The sequence below is a fragment of the Nipponia nippon genome, unplaced genomic scaffold (genome assembly GCF_047370975.1).
Source record: "Nipponia nippon isolate SJK-2023a ecotype South Korea unplaced genomic scaffold, ASM4737097v1 scaffold_2, whole genome shotgun sequence".
Lineage (NCBI taxonomy): Eukaryota > Metazoa > Chordata > Aves > Pelecaniformes > Threskiornithidae > Nipponia > Nipponia nippon.
Genome location: NW_028262336.1, coordinates 87,889,984 through 87,916,936, shown reverse-complemented (window position 1 = coordinate 87,916,936; position 26,953 = coordinate 87,889,984). Strand labels below are relative to the sequence as shown.

Here is a 26,953-nt window from a genome sequence, read left to right as displayed (position 1 = left end):
ATGGAAAATCTGCTTGTTAAACAATAACCACAGAGTGTGCTTTTATGATGTTTTTCACCACAGTAATTCATATTAGAGATAGAAGCAGTTGCATGTTAAATAAAATCATTCAGCATTGTTCTCACATTACAAAGAGCTGACTTATGTTGTTTTTAGATGCCTCCCATTAGAAAGTAAATATTCCTCTGATGTTATACATTTCAGAAAATTTAATAAAGATGAACTGTAAATAAAGTCACAGGGAGATTTCAGACAGTTTTATTAGCAGATTGTTGAAAAGAAAAGAAAATTAAATACAATAACAGTAAACGTGGTTCTCACATTGAAACCAGGCTCAAATAACTAGGCTACCATAGAAAAATTTCCAATTCTTGCATTATGATGTAAAAACAGATTTTTGTACAGATTTTGTACAACAAAATTCGTAATAACCTTTTTTCATTTTTAGAAAACTTTAAATATATAGATAAAAATAGACAATTTTCATAGGTCCTACATGAAGATGAGTATGTTCTGTTCCAAGGGCTTGCATAGAGCGCAAATGTGGTTATAATATAGAACAACTAGACATTAATATCTTTAAGATTACAAAAGCATATAAACAATAACATGAGCACAACTTTTCTTCAGAATCTATGCCAAAAAAAAATTCCAAATCAAAAACCAAAACCAAAATACCAACCCAAAACCTGTATAACTAAAGAAGGGCAAAAAATTCAACTTACAGTAACATCTCATGGTCTGTAATATTTACACTGTTTTTAGCAAGATTCTTTCTAAACATCCAGCTTATAATTGGTTCCCCCTTAATCCTTAACATTTCCATTTATGTACCAAGCCAAACACTGAGGCATTCCCAAAGGTCTTGAAAGTATATACTGTAAAACTACTAAACCTACTTACAGGTGACTCTATGCAAGGAGCAGAGCAATGGTAGATGCTACTACATATTTCAGTTGTAGGCTTTTTATTCTCTTTCAGATATGAATGATTCAAAAGCTTGCCACAAGTCCAGCTAACTTTACAGCTGTTAACCCTTTAAAGACTGCATATGAAAAAACCGGAGTACAGAATCCCATATGTGTTCAAGCAACTATGAAAAATATGAAAGAATTGTGGTTAGAAAATAATGTCACTACAAAGTATTAGGTAACAATATTTAATGAAAAATATTGCTCAATATTTCTTTAAAAAAAATTACTGTGATGTGAACTTGTATATACATCTTTCTATTGTTAAAAAAGGATTGTGGTGGAGTAAATATGAACTGCACAAAATAAATGTGTACCAGTATTGCAAGGAAGACCTACAAACTATAGAAGCTCAGTGCTAGAGTTTACAAAACATTAGATTTTTTTTTGACAAAATAATATTAATATCCAATCAGAACTATTTTTAAAGAAATATTTGCTTTAAGTTAGGCATCTTAGACATTTAAGGTTTTGATATGTTTCCATGTAATAAATAATATTTTATATGCATAAAACATTAGATGAAGAAAGCATAATCACAAAACTTACAGTAATAGCACTGATTCACAAAATCAGTCTTTAAAGGGGTAACCCAAAAGTACGCAAAGCAAAGAACATAACTTTTAGTAATGTAATAAGCAGTGTTGCAGCTTACTTCCAGTTATCAGCACAAAGGTGAAAACACATATTGTAGCTTTCATAAAGACAGTGAAAGTAACACATAACCACCCATCCCTAAGACAAGGTGGGAGGGACAATAGACTTCAACTGTATCACTCAGTTCTACATGGAATTGGACTGATACATCAAGTGTTTGTTAGGTTTTCTTTTTTTAGCAACATTGACGTAATATGACATTAACATATAAAAATATTTCTGGCATTTTGACTTGCTGCTCAGCCACAGTCCATTCTTAAAAGTGCACTAATCAGGGCACTGACCAGGGCTCAATATACAAATAAAAGTGGCTGATACAGAATTCTGACTTGTTACCAGATGCTTAAGATCTCATTCAGTAATACTGTGACTCCAGGACAAATATTTACATGCCTGCATGCGTTAAAACTAGAAAGGTGTCTTTCTGACCAACAGGGTGACAAAACAATATTATCTAAAATTTTCATTTCCTAAACTCTAGATTTCTACTGCATACATAATACCTTCCTTGTGTGATTTGTGTTATATACTGTACATGTGACCAACAGTTTGATAAGAAGCAAAGTCTTTTATTTCATAAACCCCTGCCAGTTTACAATGAGAAATTATTACTCTTTTTATTGTGTTTTTTTTATTTTAGGAAAAGAGACTTTGTGAACAGTAAAACAGTTTGTTTACATTCAGCATTTCTTTTCACTTACACAAAATTCCATTTCACTTAATGTAGTCTAACATACATGTGTTGGTCTCTTGGAAAGCATGTGGAAAAAATGTCTTTAGAAGAAAACCCACAATCATAGTTTGAAAACTGAATGTATCAATTTTTTTTTTCTTTTACTTTTTTTTTTTCCTTTTTTTTTAATAAGAATCCTCTTATGCCCTCTACAAGTTCATTTCTGAGCTGTCTTGCTGGTTTCAGTATGATATAACAGTCTGTAAGTGTACTCAGACACCGCTGGAAGGATCAGTTGATGTGCTCAAATATAGAATCATCAGAGGAGGACAGAGTCTGCATTCCTTGAAAAAGGGAATACTCAGCCTTGTTCTGACCTGCCTGTAATTGTGGATACAATAGTCCGGCGCAGAGATGCAGATTTTCACTGTAAGAAGAGTGCTACTGTACATTTACAAACATTCTCTAGGTCTCCAGGTCGAGCCACAGGAGATAACCAAAGGAGGACACTCTTGCAGAATTCTTTACATTTTTGAAGAACATATTGATAAATGAATTTGAGGAAGTTGCCTTGAAAACGCTTTGTTTCCACAGAACTCCTTATGAGTCTTACTGCAAAGTTCTTTACCGTAGCACAGGTATCTTCAGCAGGAAAAATTCAATACATGACAGTAGTTTTCAAATAAAGTCTTCCATCTAAAATATAGAAAAAAAAAAAAAATTGCTTTATATATTTATATCTGCAGTGAATTGAATAGACGAAAAAACCCACCAGATTTAAAGCAGAAGTAGTCCTCCCATAAATCTGTAAAATGCCACCTATGGTACTTCTTGTTTAAAATAAAAAAAATAATAAAACCTGAATATCATCATTGCAATTTCATCTGACAGTGGTCAAATTAACTCTGTTAAAAATTACACGCACTTTGCAAGTTGTGAATACTGTAACACCTTCTAAAGCTTTAATATATGCTGCACTCATATCAGTGCTGGGGCACTAGGAATGTAGGTGGAGCCTCTGTGCATGTGTTTTTACTGATATGCAAACTTAACTGAATAGTGCTGAACAGCAATTATTTCCTTCATGGTTGCAGAGCAAAAATCTTCTTGCATGCAATCGTTAGTACTCCCATAACTAAAGGCATAGCTCATACTTTCTGATTTAGCTATGTTGTTAAATATACCATGTAATGTAACCATTGTGCACATTTGTAGCTATTTATATAGAACCCAGTATAGGATATTTAATCGGTATCAGTGAAGTATAGCCTCCTTCCCCCATAAATGAGATTAACTGAACAATTACTATGTTAAAGATGTAAGCACGTCTCTCTCAACATTTTTTCCACCCAAGTGAGGAGCATATATTTAAGTGAGATATGTGTGATGGAGAGGGAGCATGAGAAACAATAAGCTCACCTAGCCAGTAACTGTTGATCTAGGAAAACTTGAAGATAACATTCTGCCATAACATATTTTCACCTAATTTACAAATATAAAGCAATTTTTTCTTCACTTATATGCATCTATTCTCATAGCAACAAAAAGATTTTTTTTTTTAAACAGGAAACATACAGAAAAACTTCTTAGTTTTCTGTCCTGTAGGATAGAAAGCGTTGTTCCCTTGTGAGTAAAGCACATTAGGAAGCATATTAATTCTCCACAGTGCATAATTACAAAACTACTTATATTTTAGATTATAATGCATCTGGAAGTACAAGCTGTATCTCAACTCTTGAAACCCTGCATAAAACCCTTCTTTTGATCCAAGTGAAATCAGCAAACATTTATAAGAATTCAGAGGCTTTTGTTTGTGTTTTGGTTTTCTTAGTCTAACCTTTTTATTCCAAGTCAGTCTTTAAAATTCTTGTGAGATCTACAGGAAAACAATTGTGTGAGATAAACCTACACAAATGAATGCTGAAATTTTTTAAATGCTTGGCTATCATTGAAACATGCAGCATCACTTCCACAAGCTTACTGTAAATGTTGAGAGAAAGAAAAGTTTAACTTGAAAGCAGACAAATGTACATCACATACAGCTGTAAAAATGCATCCTTTCTGCACATGCCTTTCCAATTTTTATTGTCTAGTTTCTATCAGAACTGCTGGGGAAAAAAGGAAACGGTAGAATCGCTCACTCTGTCGCAGTGATTCTTATCTAGTGTCCCTCTGGTTTTCCTTTTCCACCACTAGTTTTCTTTTGCGAGCTTCTCGGGTGTACTCCCTTTTGCTACTTTCTCCCCCGTCTTTTCATTTTCCTGCCCCTTGTCCCTACTTTTTTACATTCCAAGCTTTTTTTTGGCAGAGTAGATGATGATAACTTTTCCACCACTTAGAGTGCTTCCACTCAGAACCATTTTCACATTCTCTTTGCTCTTTACAGTCTTTGTGCACTGAAGAAAGACAAAAAGAGATTGAGTAAGGCCTTAACTTAAAGACTTTTTATTCTTCTTTGATGCATGAAGAGCAACCAAAAAGCTTATGGGAATTCAGGAGAGAAAGAAGGAACTTCTTAAATGGAGCTTGGTAAAACTGAAGAGCATCTCAAAAGAAAACCTGCATCAGGTACAGGACAGCCAGAACTACTACCGGCTATAGTTGCATATAATTCTCCCAAACATATTGAATAAACACAATAGACATTTACAGCACTAAAGCTGTCTGGGTACCTCTGTAAGAGAATTACTCTGCATATATACCAGCACTTTGGCTATCCTGAATGCATACTTGCTAATGAGTGCTACGCATAATTCCCACACCTAAACATTAAGATAACCTACAGTCGGTAACTTGTATTTTATTTTACTATATTAGGTCTCCATATACCTTTTAAAATAAAATATTTATTAAAACATATTCTCAATTAAAAATACAGCTGTAGGAAACGGAATCCTTGCAGCAGCCAACAAAAGACGAACAATCTGCAGAGAGCAGCAATACATTTTCAAAAGTCAGCTCTATTTTACACTGCTTAAGGACCCAATCTGGCAATGAAGTCAATAGGAGGTTTTTCACTTTTAATGGAAGACACTATCAAATTCTGTATTCTGCATCCACAGACAATGAACAATAATAGAAATGGGCAGCTTTACAAAACATCTTCCTTACAAAGTAAGACGATATTTGTTTATATAACTTAAAAACATTTATGATGGATATATACAATAAGCATAAATCTTCCTGTTCCTCAAATAACTACATGATGGACTATTAAAAGTGCAATTAAATCATCTATATTGATAATGGACTTAAAATGCCATATAGGAACTCAACAGCTAATCTAATATCATTGCTAGGTTTATTATAAAACAGATATATTCTCTATTAATGTGTTTGACTAATTCCCCTAACACATGTGAAAACGCAGCAAGCATTAGACACATCAACTTTAAAATAAATCCTGCCATGTTATGATATAGATAAAGCAATTCCATGATTAAGTAATACTTAGTAAGAGTTCAAAAGTTGCTAAGAATTGTACAATATTTCCTTTATTTTCTCAAGACTAGTCACGAAAGAATGAGGTGCAAAATGAATATCCTTTTCTTTAGAACCTATAGTGCCAACACGGAAAAAAATTCACAATACCAGTGGAACTGCCCACTACCCTCTCAAATCATGAGTTTGGGAGAAGACGGAGAAATCATTTCTTTAGGCTTTATACTTTTCTTCCAGAATGCTCCTGTGTGTACCTGAGAAGTTCATGTAGCCACTCATGAAGAACACACACCAGGCAAATAGCACTGCACTTCAGAAATCTGAAGACTTCAAACCATGCTAGGAAAAAACAGTGGTAACTCATGGCTCTGCAGAGGAATGACAACCTCGCATCACGATGTTGGTGACCAAATACAACACCTATATCTGATTGCTGTCCCTTTTCCTTTTCAGACTCCTACTCCCTTCTTCCTAATCATTTCTCTCTCAATTCTCATTGTTCAGAGGTTCTTCCGAAATGACTGGAACTTCTTAAGGTTGCTGCCTGAATCACTTCGCCTCTAGGTGTAGCCAGTGTTCCTATCTGAATACCAGTGGAGCGTTACCACTCATAGGCCTTCATGATTTCAAGGTTAAAATCACAAGCAAAACCTACAAATCATGAGGGTGGCCAGTGATCAGCAAATCAAGCAAGCTCATCCTTTGTAACTCAATGTGAATATGCCACTACTCCTAAGTGCCAAATCATGAGCACGCCTCTGCCTCCTGATCAGTTTTTATTTGTTATATGCGTGTTGCATTACTTTCTGTTGTTAACAAATGCAGAATTTGTCTATCTGCATAAAAGCAATTTTACGTAAAACAAATAGGGAATATACTATTCACACAAACATATACTACAAACATATAGATAAATGCACACAAACATATAGTACAGAAACACATATACACAGTGTTCTCTAAAAATGTTTACAATGTTGGAGTGTACTTTATAGCCTACTGAAAATTGTTGAACTGTGGTAAAGTTTCCCAAGTTTACATACTGTTATATATAACAGAAATACATAAAACTTCCTTTCAGTCTTAGGAAGTCAAGCAAAAACACAAACTGGGAAAATACTGCTAAATTTCTAAATAGAACTGTGCATGATTAGCAGATTGTCATCTGTTTTAATTGCTCTTTTGCAAATGGCAGTGTTCAGCAAGATCACACAAGCTCATGCTAGTAACTCAAACTGAAAACACCACTACTAAATCTCATTTGTTTTTGTCTGTGGACTGATATGACAGAAATTCTAGCCAGAGTGAGGGAGTATTTTTTTTAGATCAACCCTTTTTAATTAAGACTCATTTTGAGGTTTTTGAATGAACATGCCCAAATAGTTAAAGGGTCAGAAATGTTATAAAAAACAAACAAATGGAACTGACATAAAAGTTTGCAATGCTGAAACAAATCATATGCCTTGAAATGCATTCCCACAGAGATGTCAGCTGGGGAATGTTTCACACTAGTGTTCTGTGGGCAGCTTGTAGTATCTTTATGGGCCCAACATTTTCTGAGATAAATACATAAACCCACTCAAATATTATTCCTATTAGTAAGCAACCTTGTGAAGTGATAAAAATCTACAATGAAATGTTAAGTTTTGTCTTAGGTTGCAAACTAAATAAATCATCCATTAGATGGTAATGCATGTGTTTCTGCCACTCAATGCAAGTCACACTGGCGTGGTTTGCCATCCAAACATATCATATTTTAGTTTGTATTCTGAGAGCTACTTTAAAAATAAACATAACAACAGTGATCATCATGACTATCAGAAGAGCATATGGCAGTCTTTGGTTTATGAAAATCCGCAAATCAACATCAAAGGTGTGGTGTCACACCTGAATCCAGTCAATTGCTATCATAGAAAAGCCTACTGAGGAAAACTCTCCTCAGTAACAGGATAAAGTGTTTCCTATAGTTAGGAGCTTTTGGGAAAAAAAAACAACCAACCAACCAACCAAACAAAAAGATATGGTAGCATGTCACAGAGAGCTAATATGAAAGAAACCCACAGAGTCCAGGTTAAAAAGAAAAAAAGGCCAAAATAATGTATGAGAAGGAAAATGAATTATAAGATCAGAAATCTCAGTGGGAGCTTTGGAAAGTTAGGATGTCAAGGTTTGGATAATTTTTTATTAATTTATTATTAGTTGTTATTTTTTATGATCATAATTTGTGAGCTGTAGAATAGTAAATGCCAGCCCATGATCCAGGAACCAAATCCATCAAAGTAGCCCCAGTTTTAGTCACTAGAATTCCTAACTAGATTTAATGTAGTTTTGTCAAATATGCACAGGCCAGTGATATAAGCTGATCTTCACTCAAAATGGGTCTTAAGGATGTTTGAATGGTGGATCTATTAATCTCTCTGTGCTTTTGAAGTAAAGAATACCTACTTTAGGTTGATTTCTCTCTTGTTAGTAAGAACACAATTGAAAAAGTGAGGATCAGAACTTTATTCCCACCTCTTAACTCTGAAACAATCTGTGATTTCACTTCTCTGTTTTTCTGTTTTCTCTTTTCAACTTTCTCTCTTTCTTCCCCTTCTCTTTTTAGGTGACAGAGATTCCATGCACTGATGTTTTCTCAGTCTGTTTTCTTGTCCTTAGCAAGGTACAGCAGTGTTAGCTGAGATCTCTAAGGACTATGTTAGCAGAAATAACAAAAAACCCACCACCAAAAAACCCCACATGTGCATACTTATTTAATTGAAACTGTAGGTTCTTGGCTCATAAAAACCCATTTGAAGTCCATCTCCATGGCTGGTGACTGAGCTGACCTGACCTTAGAGTCCTCTTTTAAAATCACATCGCAACACAAAATCCCCAGGACTAGCCCATGTGCTCACTAAAGACAGCAGAGACTTCAGGATATACACACTGTTGCCACACCCTACAGCCATTAAAAACCGCTAACTTCAGTTCTAGCAAGCTGAGGCAATTATGAAGCATTTCTGACTCTCTATACAAGATGGTGTGGCAAGTAAATGAAATAACTTGTAAGTTAGTGTAACACATATTTTGTAACTTAAGAATCATTACAGCTCTTTTCCTCAACATTTTATAAGCTAGAATATTAGACTGAAAATATTATGATCCACCCTCAGTCCAACAAATTAAAAGAAATAAAATATTTGTGACATTAAATGGGGCTACTTTTATCTAAATAACAGAAAAGCTGCTCACTTGTGCTAAAGAACATAATAAATTGTGTTTCCTGTTAGGAAGTAGCTTTATTGAAAATGGCAGCTATTTTCTCAGAAGTTATTTCCAGGCACCTGTAATCTAATGAGGTTTGTCCCTTTCAAAGAACAGTTGTACGTGCATGCTCGAATGCACACAACCTCTTCAGCCCAGAGCTGATAAAAGCATCTGCAAGCCATAGCTCAAGCACATTTAAATTATATAACTGGTTGGTTTATTTGTTTTAATAAGATGGGGCAAATGTGAATCCCAGTGTACTTCTAACCTTTCATTTAACCTGATGTTTTAATCATTTGGAGGAAGAGAAACAAAACAAAAGAAAGGGATGGCAAACAAATGGTAATGATTCATATGATATTTGATAAGACAGCAATGGGAAGTCAAAATAAAAGCAAGCATATTGTGACAGATGGAAGGGATCTTAGTCAAATTGTAACCCTTCTTCAAAAAACTTAAAGGAAGCAGCTAATTAAGGATAGAATCTATTTTTGTATACTTTTCATGTATTTTATTCAAAATTGAGACAAAAGAGGATTTATTTTCCACCGAAGCATGAAGATAAAAATGGGAGTCTAAGTTTTTAATCATGGGAAAATCATTTATGATGAGGTTGATTCTTTTTCAGAGTTTGCAGAGTGCGACTGAGAACATAAACACCAGCCTTTGTAAAATGCAGTCATGAAATCAACTGAACATAACTTTCCGTAATTTTCCTTATAAAATGCAAAACAATATGTTGTGAGGGGAAAAGACTCCTCCCAATGTACGATGTTAATCAGAACGCTGAAGCTTTACAACTCGACACTGAAAAGGAGGGACAGAGGGATCTATACTGTTCTGACACTGCTACTGATAGCAAAAGTAGATCATGTATTGGGGAACATGGATGGATCCACTGCCATCTTCCCAAGTAGAATGAGAGCGGAGTACAGGAGATGTAGGAAAGCAGGCTCAACAGTTGAGGCTTTGAAATTTGAACAATTTGCTCTTCAAAAAAAGTGCTTATCCAGTTTTTATGCAAAGATGGCTGATTTCACACTGCATGTTCAATAAACTCATGCAAATATGAAGTATGTAAACATATTTGGCCAAACACTATCCTAGTTTGCCCTTTGTATAACACCAATAAATTAGTTTCAAATTTGCATATTGTTATTAATCATACACCTTTCATTTCTCTACTTAACATTCATGTACAAATATATTTGTGTTAGTGCAAATATTCAGGCGACTGAGATGTTCATGTCTTTCTTTTTAAAATAATAATTTACACTTAAGACATTTTTATTCTACATCTGATTTTCCTAACACAAAATTAAAACATGGATGTATAAAAAAGAGTCTAAACACCTTTTTTCAGTTATTTTAACTATCGAACTGTCAGGATGTTCTTTCAGTAATTTTATCATCTGTTTTAATCATGAATATATGTTTTCTTTATAATCACTGAATACCGTGGGAGTAAGCTAAAGGTTAGAAATTTGGTCTTTAGTAAACTAACAAAGCAATAGACTACCTGCATATGTCACCTTCTATTATTTAAAGATCATATAGAACACACAGAGCCTGCCATTTTGAGCACTGAAAAGATTGAACTGGCAAGGTGAGAAATTCTTTGAAAGAAATAGATTAAAAAAAAAAATCACACTGTCTCTTATTGTTGGCTTATGAACTTAGCAACCCTTTTTCTATTTGTATAAACAGAACAAAAGCACATCCAAAGAAAGACAACAGAACTGATTACTTACAAGCACTGAACCTGAGTCTCTAAGGCATTGTATTGTGTCACTTCTACTGGTAAAAAAAAAAAATGAAATAATAAAGAAAACAACAGAGAAAAAAAAAACCACAAAACACCTTCAACTGAAGAATCATGTGGAAAAGTTATTAAAGGATGAAGTCACAGCTAAATATGATCAGCTTGTGAGCTTCCACAGCTCATTGTGTTCAGTGCTGTTTGTAACACAGTGTGGATAATTCCTGTTCTGAACAATCTGTGCTGCATTGAACAGTTTTAAATTCTGCAAAAAGTTGTGCTTTATTTGCTATCGTATTTTCAAAAACATAAACAACTTTTTTTTTTTTTTACTATCTTTTTAGCAAGCCAATCAACAAGCAACCTTGGATCTGATAGCAAAAAATTGAGAAAGACCTGAGATCTAAATATTGGAATGTGGTTTCTGGCTGACACCTTCTTTTTCTTCTTGTAAAGTCTTGATGGAAACAGAAATTACTATTCATATTTTTAGTCTGATTGCTCTTCTTTCCACTTTTCTTCTCAATTTTGCCTCTCTTTTTAGTGCTTTGCTCAAATGATCACTTTTCATGCAAACATCATCACCAAAGTAATCTTAAATACAAAATATCAATCATAAAGTTAATCTACAAACAGGTTTAAAAAAGTAATTCTTTTTCTCTTTGGAGAGGAAATATTGGTCATAAAATGAAATCTGAATAAAATACAATATAACAGTGTTTGTTGGAGCTTTCAGCAGTTTTTGCTTCTAGGTTGAGATCAAATTACAAATCTATGCAAAATCATTTACAAGTTAGTAGTTCTTAAAAACTACCCTCCATACACACACATACAGAAACACACAGACAGATCCTTTCCATCACTGAACTAGAAGCTAATAGTATTAGCATGATACATGTGTTTACAATTACAGATCACATAATAAAGTGTAGGTTAATAAAGATCTTTTATGAAAGTCTGGAAAAGGTAACATGGGTCATGGTTTTTCTACTAGGAATAGTTGTGGCCATGGTTAGTACTAGGGATCTATTGTTTCCTTCACCAGAGAGTGTAATCTTTATTTCCTTCAGCATATACAAACCATTTATGAAGATTAGCTCTTCTAAAGTATTATCTTTTCTAGAGCTTTAACCCAGACTACTTCTTACAACACCAGAAAAGACTTATTTAATACCTACTCCTATGCAGAGCATCTCTTCTGATTCACAGAATCACAAACCTCACTGACTCTTTTCTACAAGCTACTTCTTTTCTAAACAAGTAACTTTCCTTTGATGTAATACCCCAATAACTAAAAGGCAGACTACTGTTTTGTTGTTTTCAGATTAGACTTAAACCCCGCAATTAATACAAGAGTATGATCTGGCTTTTCCCTAATCCCGGTTAGTGAGATGTCATTTCAAATGCTGCAAAGGTTACTGGAAAATACAGGCCATTTAAAGAAAGCATTTAGCTTTACTACTTACATTAGCCCACATATATCAATTGTGGGATGTGTGGAATCCTATTCTAATATCAAATTCATATTAACACCACATTTTTCAATACCCAACCACCTTTGTTCTCATCTGTGTGCTAAAACAGAGTAACAGCCCAATGTAAAACACGAAGAAATAGTCACATGCAGAACAGGAAGGAATGAGGCTGTAAAATAGATAGATTGCACAGTGACAAGCTTATGGAAAATCTATTAAGGATGCATGGGATGTCAAAACATATGCAATATAAGCTTGCTGCTTTTAGGTATTTTGTATGAAAGAAAGCTTATGGAAGACAATGGCATCAAGCAGTCAGCTACAGAACAAGAGTCAAGGTGACAGAAACCAAACCAGAAGTCATGCCTTAAGAAATGAACAATGAACTGAAGTCACACATAATCCTTACTACCACATAGAAATATGAATAGACCTTAATGAAGTTCCCGGGGCTTAGCATGAGCGACGCAACTACAAAATTGAAAAAAAACAGCTCATGTTAAATCTGAGGCAGACTTCAAGCTGAAAGACGTATACAGGGTTTAACCCAGTAGTTAGCTCTTAAGTACTGCTGTACTTAAGCAAAATGCTTTTGTTCCTATAAGGAATGAAAAATACTAGCATTGTAAATTACAAGGGAACTTTATTTCTGTGACAAGTGCTAATGCTGACCCAGGTAGATTGTTTTTCAATTCATAATTCAAACTAGTTTCCCTAACTGACTGCAAACTTCCGTCTTGGGCATATCTTCATGGATGCATTAAAGTACTGCGGTGACAAGCCAACATTTCCCATTCCCTCTCACTGGTAACATAATTTCAGATAGGTACTTCAAAATTACTATTCTACCCTCCCAGGAAAAACTCAATTAGCCTTAGGGCCAGGTGGTTTGAATTTGGCACCACTCTGTGTCTTTGCCGATAGAGATTCCTCAGAAAAAACAGCATGTCATGACAGACTGTGTCCTGGATGCACCCCACTACAGAAATCCCAGACCATATGGAAGCAGCATGCTTTCCCAGAGAGAACTTAGCACCATGGTCCATCAGCAAAAAGTAAGCAAGAGAAAAGAGAATGGCTAAATTAAACCACAGAGCGGTCTTAACCAGTGACGCTGGGATCAAGTGACTACCTTGGAGTCAAAAGAAATGACCTGTGCAAAGTATCTGAAGTGTAAAATTTTCTTGCTTGGAAGTGTCAAGACAGAGGAAATGAAAAATGTTACTTCATGGTTGCTTTTTCTCTTCCCCTCCCCCCACCCCCCCCAGCTTTCCACCTACACTGTTTATTTTCAATAGCAACATATTAATGGCGTTGTACAAGTCACTTGCAGGACCTCTCCTGGAACAGTGTTTAGGATGCTTGTTACCCATGCTCAAGGTGTATTTAAACTGCAATAATTTCAGAACAGGCTACTAGCATAATACAAGGAATAGAGTCCACAACATGAAAATAAAATTAATTGATATGCTTATCATAGAAAAGCAACTGATTATGCCTTGTATATACATTAAATAGCAAAAAGAGACACAAAACAGCTCTGTTTTTTATTGCAGGAAGTCAGTTCTGGTGTAGCCTTCCAAGATGAGAGATGTATTAAAATGGTCTTTAAGATGGTATTTGCGATACAATAGCCTGCAAATGCAGATTTTAAAGCCCATCTAGTCCTATCCCTAATTCTATGCCATTTTAGCAGGAAGAGAGGCAAGATGTGAGTATATACTGAATATATTTACTGAATATCTGGTCTGGTAAAATAGGCTTGGCTATAAAGTTAATTTTAGCTGGAAGATCTAAGAGAGTCACAGGTTTTGCAAGAATATGAAAAAACTTACAGGGAAACTTTAGTTGTTAATTCCTAAAATTAGAACTCTTTTGTGCACAGAATGTTTAAGATCAAACTCTGGAACTATTGCCCATTTGGAACTGGAATAGAACTGATTTTTGCAAGTTTTAATAGTGTTTTAGCATTTCAATATTTTAGCATTGGGAACCAGATTGCTTAGGATGGCATAGTTACTGCTGCAATAGTAACTGTGATTGTCATAACAAATTTGATGATAAGGTTGAAAATGGAACTGATCCTCCAGTCAGTTATACCACTTTTATGATGCTTCCAGTATTTCCAGTGAAGCCAAGGAGTCTGATCCAACCACAATATTTTTATGTTCAATTCATCAATGTGCAAAAATATTGTGCTCTCTTCAATGGCTACGAGTGTATATCTTTGAGTCAGAATGTAAAGCTAAAAATAAGAGCAAATTATTGCTTCTTTTTATTTTATGTTTGTATTCAATATAGCTTGATTACTTGAAAGGACTTGTAGCCAGCATATTGCAGTATGAAACAATATCATGAAAAATACATGTCTTTTAATGCAAGGGTTGCACCAACAGTTTGTCACCAGCAAAATCTGCAGAATCAACAAAGAGACTAAATAAACAAGTCAAAACTTGAATTATCTAATATACCATTGTATATTTTTAACACTCTCCATTCTAATTTCATGCACATAAACCAGCACTGTAAATTTTTTGGTCCTGACTTCATAACACTTTGTTTCCAAGGCCAGCTGTAGCACTTTGTGATCCATCCTTTCTAACGTCCATGACAAAACACACTATTATGCTATTGCTGCTTTTCCTAAGCTATTAGAGGCTGCATCACTTTTAAAAAATAAGGCTGACAAGAATATAATAGAAAAAATGTTCCTTTTACCATTACTAATACACACTTTGTGTTTCTCAACTAGGAAAAACAAAATGACATCACATTATCATTATATATGCTGCTGTCGCCCAGGATGTCCTTCAGGTGTTATGGAAACTTACAATGACCAAAATACTTCCTCTGAAGGGTTGAAAAGCTAAAGATTTCTTTTTAAAGCTAGCAGTCTATTCTATAGAATAGATTTTCCTCTTTACAAGCCAGCTGGCAGTTCACTGGAAGAATACTTATTATAGATATATGCTGACAGCAAACTTTAGCTATAGATGGAACGTGATGCTGGCTAAGTATTCCTTCCAAATGTGTTAATTTTAGTTCCACTTCCTTTATACTTACTTTTCTTAGTTGATTTATTTCTTTTCTTTTTTTTCTTTCATAGGAACTTGAGATACTAATAGAGATGGGTCAAGTTCCAAATCAAATCCATGGGAAAGCTGAATGCTTGAATTATACAAAGCCAAAATTGTTTTATGCTATCATTCTTAATTATATCAATATAAAAATAACCACTGCTAGAAAACGCTATTTTTCAAATTAAAATAGATTTAGTATAGCAATTGATTGCTTTGCTGGTCTACAAAGAAGCATTTATATGAATATTACAGACATATTAAGAATTTGTTTATCTTAAAATAAAATACTATAAATATTTCCTATTTCCGAAGGACATAAAAATGTTTTGCCTTGTTTTTATCATACTGGCAAAGAGCAAAAGGACAAAACTTAAAATCTTTGGCCACTTTAAAATTAAACCATCAGACCCTCAGCTAGTTTAAATTAATATAGCTTCATTGCAAGGGTATATTTTTTTTTCTTTTTTTCTTTCTTTTTAACTGACATAAGAGTAATAGAGAACTTGAGTTGGAGTGATAGTTTAGGAAGGTGGTTGCCGCCTTAACTCTTAACACTGTTCAAAGGGCTGCCTGCCTGATACAATCTCACCATACAGTTTTATTTATGTTTTAAGTCTGTCTGTTTGCCTCTTGAATATATTAAATGAATGTTGAGCTCTCATTCTTCTTAACAGGACTTCTGACCCCACAGTTAGCTTAGGATTACAAAAGAGAGACTGTCACCTAATATGCCAAATGCTGCCACTCAGTAATACACCACTTTTGATCTAACACAGAATAATTGAGGTAAGTCAGTCTATTAAATTTTTCTCATATGAAAATCCAGGCAGGCTGCCTTTACACAAAATTATGGCTATGAAGTATTTCCTTACTAAATCTCATAAAATAATTTTCCATCTATTTCCCTGTACTAGATTTGAAACTAACTAAAATTAGTTGATAATAGTTGTAAATTGCTGTATCTTCCAATTCTTTGCCACTTTTTAATGCCTGGGATTCTGATCAGTCACCAAGAAAATATAAAAGCAGAAGTTAATAACATAACTGAACTTCTATTGTGCCTTTCATCCAAGATCCAGAATACTTTACAAACATTAATTAAAGTTTCACAACACCCTTGTGAGATACCAAAGGATCGGTGCTGCCATCAAGAAATCAGTAGATAAAGACTGCATAAAGATTTGATTCTGGCTTAAGGCATTGGTTAAAAATGCACTGAAGCATGCAAAATGAGCTATTCCTTTACCATATCATTCAACAGCAAAACATCAGACCTAAAGCATATAAGCAACCCAAACAAATGCTACGATTTTAACTGTGAAATTGATATTATCTATTTGATTCTTTGTTTGCTGCAAAATGTGAAATGAGCAAAGACAGTGACTTCTTAGGATATACCTCTTGTGACTGTGTCACATGCTGCATTTATCCTTTGCAATTAGACTACCTTGGAGTATAATTACAACCCCTGCTATAAAATAGACTTATTGTATGGAAAAAAAAAATCCATAAACACCATCAAAACCAAAACCAAACTAAACCAAAAAAATTACTTTCTCACCTCCAGAAACTGAATTCAGCTTTTCTGGAATGTCACTGAGTTTACTATATTTGTTTGTAGGGTCTACACTCTAGTTATGCTCCTTCCATAGACAAAGGAGAAACACAGACACCTACTTTATGAAGTGATGAACTGTACTGTAGACATTTCTCTCCACTCCCTCTACAGAGGGTCGAGGGTGACAAGTACAGATGTAGATGTCTACGTTGTAGACTTCTACGCTTCGTCAGGTTAATTCCAGCCCATGTCTTGTTTGCAAGCAAAACTACATTTAAATGGAGAAGCATTTACTAGTTGTCCATTACAAATTAGTAATGATATAGTAATACAGTTACAGTCATATAATGCAGCTCTATTAGTAATACGATACCATTTTCCCTTCTAGAGTTCTGTGATAATTCATCTACCTCTTTTTCTACCTCTCAATTTATGTCCACTTTTGTTCTTATTTAAGAGTTTTTGGAATGCTTCTTTAGACTCTTATTTTGTGCCTTGTGCCTCCCATGCTAGCATCCAATTGAAATAAATGCTGCAAAGCCTCAAGATTAACGCAGAATTCAAGTTATCCTTTCTACATTTGAGGGTCATGCTTTATGCAGCTTTCAGAACTGCACAGTATGGAAACATTACAGAATTACACCAAGCAGAAAAGGAATTGTCAGGCATGGATATTTTTCCAGAAGTAATGCACAATTACTCATTGCCAACATCAGTAGTTACAAGAAGTGACTGAAATGCAGATGCTCATAGTGTGTTTACTGTCACAAGTGATGTTGGAATTCTGAGGCAAGCAAAAAGGAAAATACACAACAGATGAGATTCATCACAGTAACTTCACACACCTGCACTATAGATAGCTGTGTCTGAGCCAGTTTTGTAGACTCCCTTTATAATCAATGAAGAAACTTGGAAGGTATGATTCATTTTCTTCAAAGGTAGAGATGTGTCTATTGCTCTTCATTAACTTTAATAGGAGTCCAGCCAAATAGCTCAGATAAAGACATCTACCCCACAAATGTGTGAAGTGAAACATATCCCTCCCACTGATATTGTTTGTGTATTTTATGGATAATTACGTTGCCTCAGCAGCTATTCCACAAGTTCCACACCTTCATAATACACAGCAATATCTATACTGCCATTATGGTATCAGCAAAGTTCCACTATATCTTATCAGTCAAAAAAATTATAGGATAATGTAATAAAGAATATATGACTGTATACAATCTTGATAGCTTAAACCTCCTATTTCTTTTATACGAGTGCTGTATCTTAAAGCACTCTTAAACATCTCCTACTTTTCTAGCTCTGCAGGGCTGTTTTTCTAAGGTATTTCATGTCTAAAATGAATTCAAACACATTAATGTGTTTATAAACTCCTTGTGCAAGGATTTAAGCATATGCAGGCATATTGAAAATGAGTACAAATCCCATTGTGCTGTTTCATTGTGGAAATATAGTTTCTTTGTATTCTAAATCCCCAAACATTTCCCTACTTCAAGTATATTTTTATTATTCCAATAATATTGTACTTGTCCTTGACAAAAACAAAACTCCATTTCACAAATCTTAATATGCACAGTGTTAATATTCTGTATAGAAGCTATTTTATTTTAACCATACTTTGCTACTCTTTCTCCATAGACACTATTTCCAACAATACTAAGTAGTTGATACATTACATTGGGATTCTAGGTGGTCCCCTTTGTTAAGTAATAGCCTTCACCTTTGTCACCAAAAAACTAATCATTGTCCTCTTACACCTATTCTTTTTACAGAAATAGCTTTCTGCAAAGTACTTAATTTCTTTTCACCTCCTCACACTTCCATATTCAAATTTTGCCCAAAACTTTAATATTGATTTTTTTTTTGCACTGTATATTCTCATTCTGGATGTCTAGCTATTTTGGATCCTGTCTCAAAGTTGCTGATCACTGCAACCTGTCATTAACTAGGTCCTCTGCCACTACCGTCCTTTATAACTGTTACTGTCATCAGTCTTACTCCAGGTTCAATCACTAAATGTCAGGCAACAACTCACAAACTGTTTTTCCTCAGCTGTTAGTCTAGTAGAGTATAAACTAACCCCATATAATGTATAAAATCCTGCAGTATTTTAAATTTTAACCTACGATGTTAGTCTCTTTTTCTATACATAGTATCTGTTTTATAAAAGCTGTTATGTGTCACAGGTTGACAATAATAAAAAATACCAAAATGTTTATTTTGTCATGTCTACTTTTAGAATTTAAAAAGAATTATCATCAATTAACATGAAATTGAAGTAATTTAAAACCTCTGAAAAACTTTTCGTAGAGTGATCAGGGTTTCTCAAATTTTAAATGTTGCTGTAGTCAAAATGACACAGAATGTGCAATAATGTGTTTGTTTTTCAGATACTGTAGGTCTGAAGAGATTTTTTTGTATACTTCAATTATAAAAACATTTAAAACATACAAACTTGTGCAATTTTTATTTTAATGAAGATGAGAAGTTCATTAACAAAGATAAATATTTCATTAGATGTTAAATAAAACAAAGAGATTTTTTGGCTTCTCTCAGCACAAAATTCCTTTGAAAGATTAATTAATACATGCAAATTATGCAAATTAGACCCATGCAAATATTTTATGAAGACAATTAAGGGAACCATTAATTACTGCTTTTTTTTGCTTCAGTGAGATTCATTCATTTAATTTTAATTTCACTTTAACTGTTTTGATGTATAATCTTGCAGCTAAGAACTTTATCTTTCCTAGTGGGTCACTTAAACTTATAAATTTCATCAAGTGAGCAGCAACAGAAATCTGTAAAGATATTCTCTGGGCTATGTTTAGTATCAAGAGAAATTTTTGACACAATGCACTCCTAGAAACTGCAAAACTGGAAGGGAATGTGAGCTCATTCTTGGACAAGGTTCAACTGCTGGAAAAGCAATTAATTTGCTTTGGCTGTGCTAATATAGGGGAATTAGAAAGTGTGACACAAGACAAATAGAAATAATTAGTTCTCCAAAATGATGTTCTCATTAATATGGTTTGAACAGTAGAAATAAAAAACATTATTGTGGCATGTCTGCATTCTGTCCCCAGCCACAGGAGGTAGAAAATGCAAGATACAGCATTTTTTCACTTTTTTAGTTTGTATGGTGGTGGCATTTATTTTTATTTTTTATTGTAGGTTTTAGGAAAAGCAAACTGTGGACCTGATCCTGTTATCTAAAACCTACTGCACTTGCATAAAGCATGAGGGATCCCTAGATTTCTAGACCGTTTTCTTCCTGCGAAAACATGAAGCTATAAATATAATGGCTAGGCTTTTCACAACAATACACTCAAGTTCCTAAATTGAAATTCTGATTTCAATATTGTTCATTTAAATCATATTTTATGATATGCAATATACAAGGAATAATATGTTTATTCTGTAGTTTAAGTTACTATAGCAAAAGATTGCTCTATCAAAAGAGTTTATGATATCCTCTCCAAATCTGATAACATAAAAGATTTCTTTCTCCATAACGTGAATACACATGTAGGCATTTGACAAAGTATATAGAAGTTGATTTTCAGTTGCTCTCATTCTTAATACTTATACCAGTACAAACCAGGTTTTCTACAACCAGTGAAAATCACTAGCTGGTACTCTTCACAAAAACAGGCTGCTAGAAGGTTGTTAAGAACATTTGCTCACTTACACTCTAAATTTCTTAGCCTGTTGCAGAATTAAAGGCAATGTAACATTATGTGGCCCCCTCAAAATATTAAACTTTTTTTTTTCCCCTGTAGGTGATATGCCTTCCAGCTGTTTACCAAGTTCAAACTGAGGGCACCTCCCTTCAAAAGTTTTGCTGTGTGCATACCTTTTATCTGGAATCAGATATTAAAGTGCAATTATTTGATTTAATTTATTTCTTCTTTCAGTTAGGTGGCAAATCTACAGCATCTGATAGAAACTGAGATTTTCTCTTTAAATACAACAAGGGAAGAGAAAATGTGGCCATGCCTAGTTTGACATTTTTTGATACATGATTACTGCCATTAAGAAAATTCTCAAGTGCAATTACCACAGAGGTTTAGCAAAAATATCCAAGAAAATGTCTAGAACGCACATTGTAATAATCCTGTATAAACAGAATCCTATCATCAGGGAAACTGTTGATAAGAGAAAATGTAATGAAGGACTTTAACTTGAAGTTAAAACCTATGAAACTTTACTATTCTTTGAATAGTCATATGTTCTTTAAGAACATGGATATAATACTTCCATGTTCCTAATTTGGTAAGAATGTGTCAAACACATGGATGAATGACCATAATACTTGCAAGATGCTGGGAAGTATCTTCATCCTTGACCATCAGTTCTGTTGCTAGTCAGCTGGTTTTGCAAACTTTTATTAAATGTGGCTGTCTTTAATGATTTCTTTCTAGCCAAATCTTAGACCTAGCACCTCATACCCTACCTCCTAGACTTTTCTAGACTAGCCTTTGATAAAAGGCTTCTGGTATTCGAATACTGTTCTCCCTTTGTTAGGATCTTTTTATTCTCCATCCACATGGCTAATTTCTTTCTCAGTTTGATCTCTTTGTCTTCTCCGTCAACTTTCTGTTTCAGTTTCTCAGGGCTGTGATCTTCCTCCCATTGTCTCCCTCTCCGTGCTTCATATCTGAGTAGTCTAATCCACAAACAGAAATTCGGCCACCATATACATGTTGACAATTGACATAGCCCTTTGTACTCCAGGTCTATTCCGTTTTGTCTGACCTAAAACCTCAGCCTGCTTTTCTGATTCTCTGCATGAATGTTTAGCTGCTATGACAATCTCAGGTTGGGAAAACAGAGCTGTTAATCGTTCACCCCTTCAGATTCCTCCTCTTCCCCACTACTACTACTCTTAGTCACTATGAACCACTCTTTTCATCTTGTCTGCCAGTGAAGTTCAAAATCAAGGTATCCCGTTTGTTTGTTACTTCTGACTCTTCATTACAACATAGTGTCTATATTTCTTCTCATAAAAATTCTCTGCCCCTCATTTTCCTATCCCTTTCTCTAGCTGTAAATTCATATGCTGTTTCTTCCCATATCTTACCTACTAAAGCTTACTTCTGTCTGAGTTGTATAAACAAATCCATATGGCAAAAATACTTTTGTAGTCTGCTTCTTTGAATTGTCACTCCTTTTTAATTCCTTCACTGGCTCTTCCCTTTTAACAACTGGAAACACAGTACTTGAAAAGTTTTGCCTTACCCTTCACCTTGTGCATTACTCTTTATCAAAATACTTGAAATTGAAGTGATGCTTCCAAATAAGCATCCTCATAGTTTTTTCCCCTGTTGTTTCCCACAGTTAAGAAGACTCTCATGTAATGTTCACAAGACTAATTCACTACAGTACTTTAGGCTTCAAATCTGGATTTGTAGGTGAGTCTGACAGCAAGACCTGAGATCAGAAATGGTATCTGAATCAGAAATGTGATCAGGAATAGGAGTTCATGAACACATATAACTTCCCACATAAATTGAAGAAGTCATCTACCAGCATAGTCCCTAACAACTCACAGTCATCATCTCATCTCAAAAAATATTCCTGTAAAGTTTTAAGGGAAATGACATTACTTGGCTATATTCCTTTACTAATTTTTATTTTCCTTGGTCATGAATGGAGACAGTAATTTCAAGAATATGGTAGGGGGTATAGATAGGGATGATCATACCAAGAGATTTAATGAATTGCACCATTGCTGGTGTAAGATGGGATTACTTCATAGAAGAAATGCATTGAATACTCATCCGTGTAAATGACTGGCAATTCCTTTGCTTCTTGCTATGTCAAATGCTTCGTAGTGTACTTGGGGACAGATTTGCATTTGATGACTCAGGCTTAATTAAATGTTACATCTTCTTTGTGTTTTTGACCGACACATCAAAAGGAAAGCATGTAGTAATGCAGACATGCTTAGTCTTCAGCTCCTGAAGTACAGAAAGCTGATACTGGTTTATCTTCACTTCCATGACTAGAAAAGTATAGCAGGCATTGAGCCTGTCTGTATATCAGGAAGCTAAAGAAACAAATTCAATGGAGCTTTGGGGTTATGAAGCTGGGAGAACCTACATAAACCAAATAATCTATTCCCCATTACCTTACTCTACCTTCAAACCTTTTACATGTCATTATGCAAGGTATTTTAACCAAACTTGTTATGTTTATGTAGAAGTAATAGAATCTAGGGTTTATGTCAAGTCTTTTTTACAAAAGCTGAACACATAGGGTCAACTTGATATGTGAGGGGTAATTATATCAAATCAAGTAATAATCAAATAATACTAGGCAACATATGTTGTTGTATTTTCAAAGCTGTGTCTAACAAAGAAAAGACCTGAAAAGACTTATAACAGGTGCACTTTGTCATTACCTTGATATTCACAGAGGTTAGCCATCAGTTTGAGCAAGCACAGAGCAAGCACAGATGATGTGTTACATGTATTCTGTTAGCATGAAGTTTGGGGACATAAATCCTACCACAAATATTCAAGTGGGTAAATTCCATCTGTTTTTGCATATGTCTATACAATGAGAGACCATGAAGGAACATGTAAAAGGGAGGGCAAAAACATGAAGGGCAGAATGAAAATTTTAGCTCTTGCAAGATTTAAGTTCAGTCCCTGATCTACCACAGATTTCTGACATATCCATGATCAAGCTCCTTAGCCCCACTATGATATAAAGTATCTCCTGATGTGAAGATTAAATCCATTAAAGATTGCCAAGTTGTTCAGATATTACAATGATAACATTTCTACTAGCTTTCCAGTTACTCCTGACATAGCTCAGAACATTTTGTCTGAGACAGACCACAAGGCTGCAAACTGGAATCAGTAAAATAAATAAATAAAAAATTAAATACCTATTTACTAAAACTTACATTCATGCTGAAACATTATAACAGATGAAGCATCCTCTGAAAATAAATAATAACAATTTAAGAGACTATTTTGGACTAGCTAATTTTGGTAGATTTAAGAAATTAGTGTTTTCTCATGAATAATCTGTCCTTAAACAGTTTCTCAGAACTATTATGCACAAACATGCCTTCCTTCAGCTTGATGCCTGATTTTGTTTTCTGTTTCGATATACATATTCACACTAGTAATTGAAAAGTATTATATACTGTTAATAAATGAATTCAGTTGAATGTCTGCTAAAGACCAACTTTACTTCTTCAGCTACTTCTTCATATCATTACTCTTGAAAACTTCATGGTGAAATTGATTTTTTTTTTTTTAATGAAAAAATGGAAGCAGCTATGGAAAGATTTTAATGTTGAATGTAGAGATAGAAGGCAAAGATGTTTCAGAGAACAGAGAAAGTACAAGAATACACTAAGGCATATTAGCAAAGTTCTGAGCTGGCATATACAGGTCCAGCTCTCTACTTGGCCAAAGGGCTGCTATCTGAGTCACATACGGTAAAAAATATCAGATCTTTTTTGAAAGTCAGTGAGTTTGGGCTTCTTAAAAAAAAAAAAACAAACATAATTTTTTTTTCCACATCTCAGATTTTCATATCTCAGTCAAATGCTAAGTAAAATACAAACTAGTCCACAGATAACAGGAGAGCAAGATCTAGAAAAATTATGCCATGAATGTTTGTGTGTTTCCACTAAAAATGCTAGAAGAGTGGCATAGGCCTTCCCTTTGGATTTAATGTAGAAATAAATATATTTTTATTCAAAATACATAATAAATTTCCATTTAATATAACACAACTCAAGAACATAATAAGTTCAAAGGTGTTCTAAATGAGCAAAAAGGGCTTGATTCAACATCTGATATGATTTAAGTCAGCCTTCCATATTCTGCATGGCTTCCAGCTGCTGCTCCAGAAAGCCCTGAATCTTCCATAGGCATGATTAAACCTATGCAGATGTCTCAGATGCCCTGGAGCATCTCAAATGGCACTAGTCATCTACTTGCGGACAACCAAATCACTTTTTAAATAGTGTAAGAATTAATGTTAAGATAAGAATATCTTAACTTCTCTCTGAAAATCTGTTTTCAGAATTTCAGACATGCAGGGATGAGATGGGAAATCGATGATGACCTTTCTTGGCAAGTTAGCTCACATGGCTTGCTAAGACATTTTCTTTTCTTCTTCAACGCAGGTGGTGGCTGACAGTCAAAAAGGGCCACTGAACAGGATGGCCACTGTTCATATTTAATGTTTTAAATCTAATTGCACTTGAAATCCAAGATTTGAAATCTATTCTGCATTTGATGTTTCTTTTTATCTACCCAAGCTGTAGTACCTTTCAGGAGGGAGACATGGGTGTCCTTGTCTAATAGATTTCCTCCTATGTGTGCTAAGTGAATAAAGTAACTTAGCGGCTACTAGTTTGTACTAGTAGTTCTCTAAAGCACAGTACTTTTAGCAGAACTGAAAATTATTACTGTTATTTTGGCATAAGAGTTGTCTCCCTCATGCTTCACACGACAAGTCACAGCAAGGGAAGCACAACTACTAGAAAAATCTCAAACCATTAAATATTTTGAGGTCTGTTGATGGTGAAGTCTTAATGATTTCATAGAAGAATGCAACACTAATACTGACAGATGAAGTTCCTTTATAAGCGGATGATACACAAACATCAGGCATTTTTAATCTCTATAGTAGTTTAAAAAACAAATGCCAAGAAACAATATCTTCTGTATGACACACATTACAGCTGACATGATGCCACTTTCCAGCACTTGTCTAAGAAGTAGTAAACGTGGCAGAGAAAAAAAAAGAGAAAGAGAAAAAGGGGCAGCTCTCTGCACAGTGTAGAGGCAAACACTGATAAACAGTTTACAGTCAGCAGACCTAGCTCCCCAACCAACCTAAAGAGGCACAGGATTATAGTTCAGTTGTGAATGAACTAGAAATCCACTTTGTTTGTATCTGTTTCATGATAGGCTATAGAAACACCATTTCACTGAAATGATGTTGTTGTTGTTGTTTTAATCGATTTTTCATCCTGGTTTAAAAAAATAAAGTCTTCTAGTTCTTTCTCTAGAAGGGAAAAAGTGATTTGTTTTTCAGCTGATGAGACTATGCTAGAAACGTGTTTTACCACGTTTAGCCTGTTCAGGTTTCAGTTACCTTCTGAGGGAGAAGATGAAGGGAACAGAGTACTTATGGGAAACATAAATAGGTAGGATGGTGGCTTGCAGTGCCCATCTTTCCCAGGTAGCAAGATGACTGGCGTGACCTCGGAAGTCTGTTAGGTAAGAATTCATCCATCCTATCCTTTCCTTTTTGAATAATATGAACGTGGAGGAGGGAGGGAGTAAGAGATGAACGAAAATGAAACAAGTCAAAACAATTCTATATAAAGTCTTAATAACCTTTTTGGTGCACAATGTGTTTTATTTAATATTCTTACTGTCCTGAATTTTCCCACTTGACTCTGTTCATGCTTAGTCATTAATTTTACACATAGTTGCTTTAGAAGTGCACCAAAGTACCGTGTTGGAAGAAAGCCTCTGATTGATTAATCATTTATCTCAGTAGAAAAGCCATGAACATATTTGATTTCCAGCAGCTTCGTATATATACAGCTATAAAATGAGATGTAAATTGCAATAGATAGTAATTTCAAAGAAAATGTGAAAAAGTTTATATAAGAGTGTAAGTGTTGACTGAGGGGGGCTCTGAAAGAATACTTTGTAATATATATGTAACTGGTTATTAACTCTGTGCCCTTCCTTTGCTTTTTGGGTGATAGGTAACAGGATTATGTACCTTAAAGTTTAAAGGTGTAGCTAACAATGACCTATGAGCACTATGAAACAATCGTCTATTTATAGGTTACTGCCTGCAATCAATACCACCTTCTGTTTAAGTTAATCAATGTTGTCTTTAATTGATTAGCTTGGGTTGAAAACCTGCCAAAGTGCTGGACTCCTGGGCAGGGGGATAGGGAACATACTTATTACTGTTTGGTTTCCATGCATTGTAAGATAATTTTACTATTTATTCGTGGTCAAGGAAATATGAAGCAAAATAAATCTTTATTTTATGTTTCTTCATTAAGTATTCAGATTTCAAC

General features: G+C 34.5%; 1 protein-coding gene across 1 annotated transcript in view; it reads right to left on the bottom strand.

Annotated features, from left to right (window-relative positions):
- Positions 1–242: 242 nt before the first annotated feature.
- DACH1 (dachshund family transcription factor 1) overlaps positions 243–26,953 on the bottom strand; it is a 366,376-nt gene continuing 339,665 nt past the window's right edge. Inside the window, exon 13 of the mRNA XM_087758755.1 lies at positions 243–2,997. Within this exon, the coding sequence (XP_087614881.1) occupies positions 2,960–2,997 (38 nt within the window). The 3' untranslated portion in view covers positions 243–2,959. The remainder of the gene's footprint in view (positions 2,998–26,953) is intronic.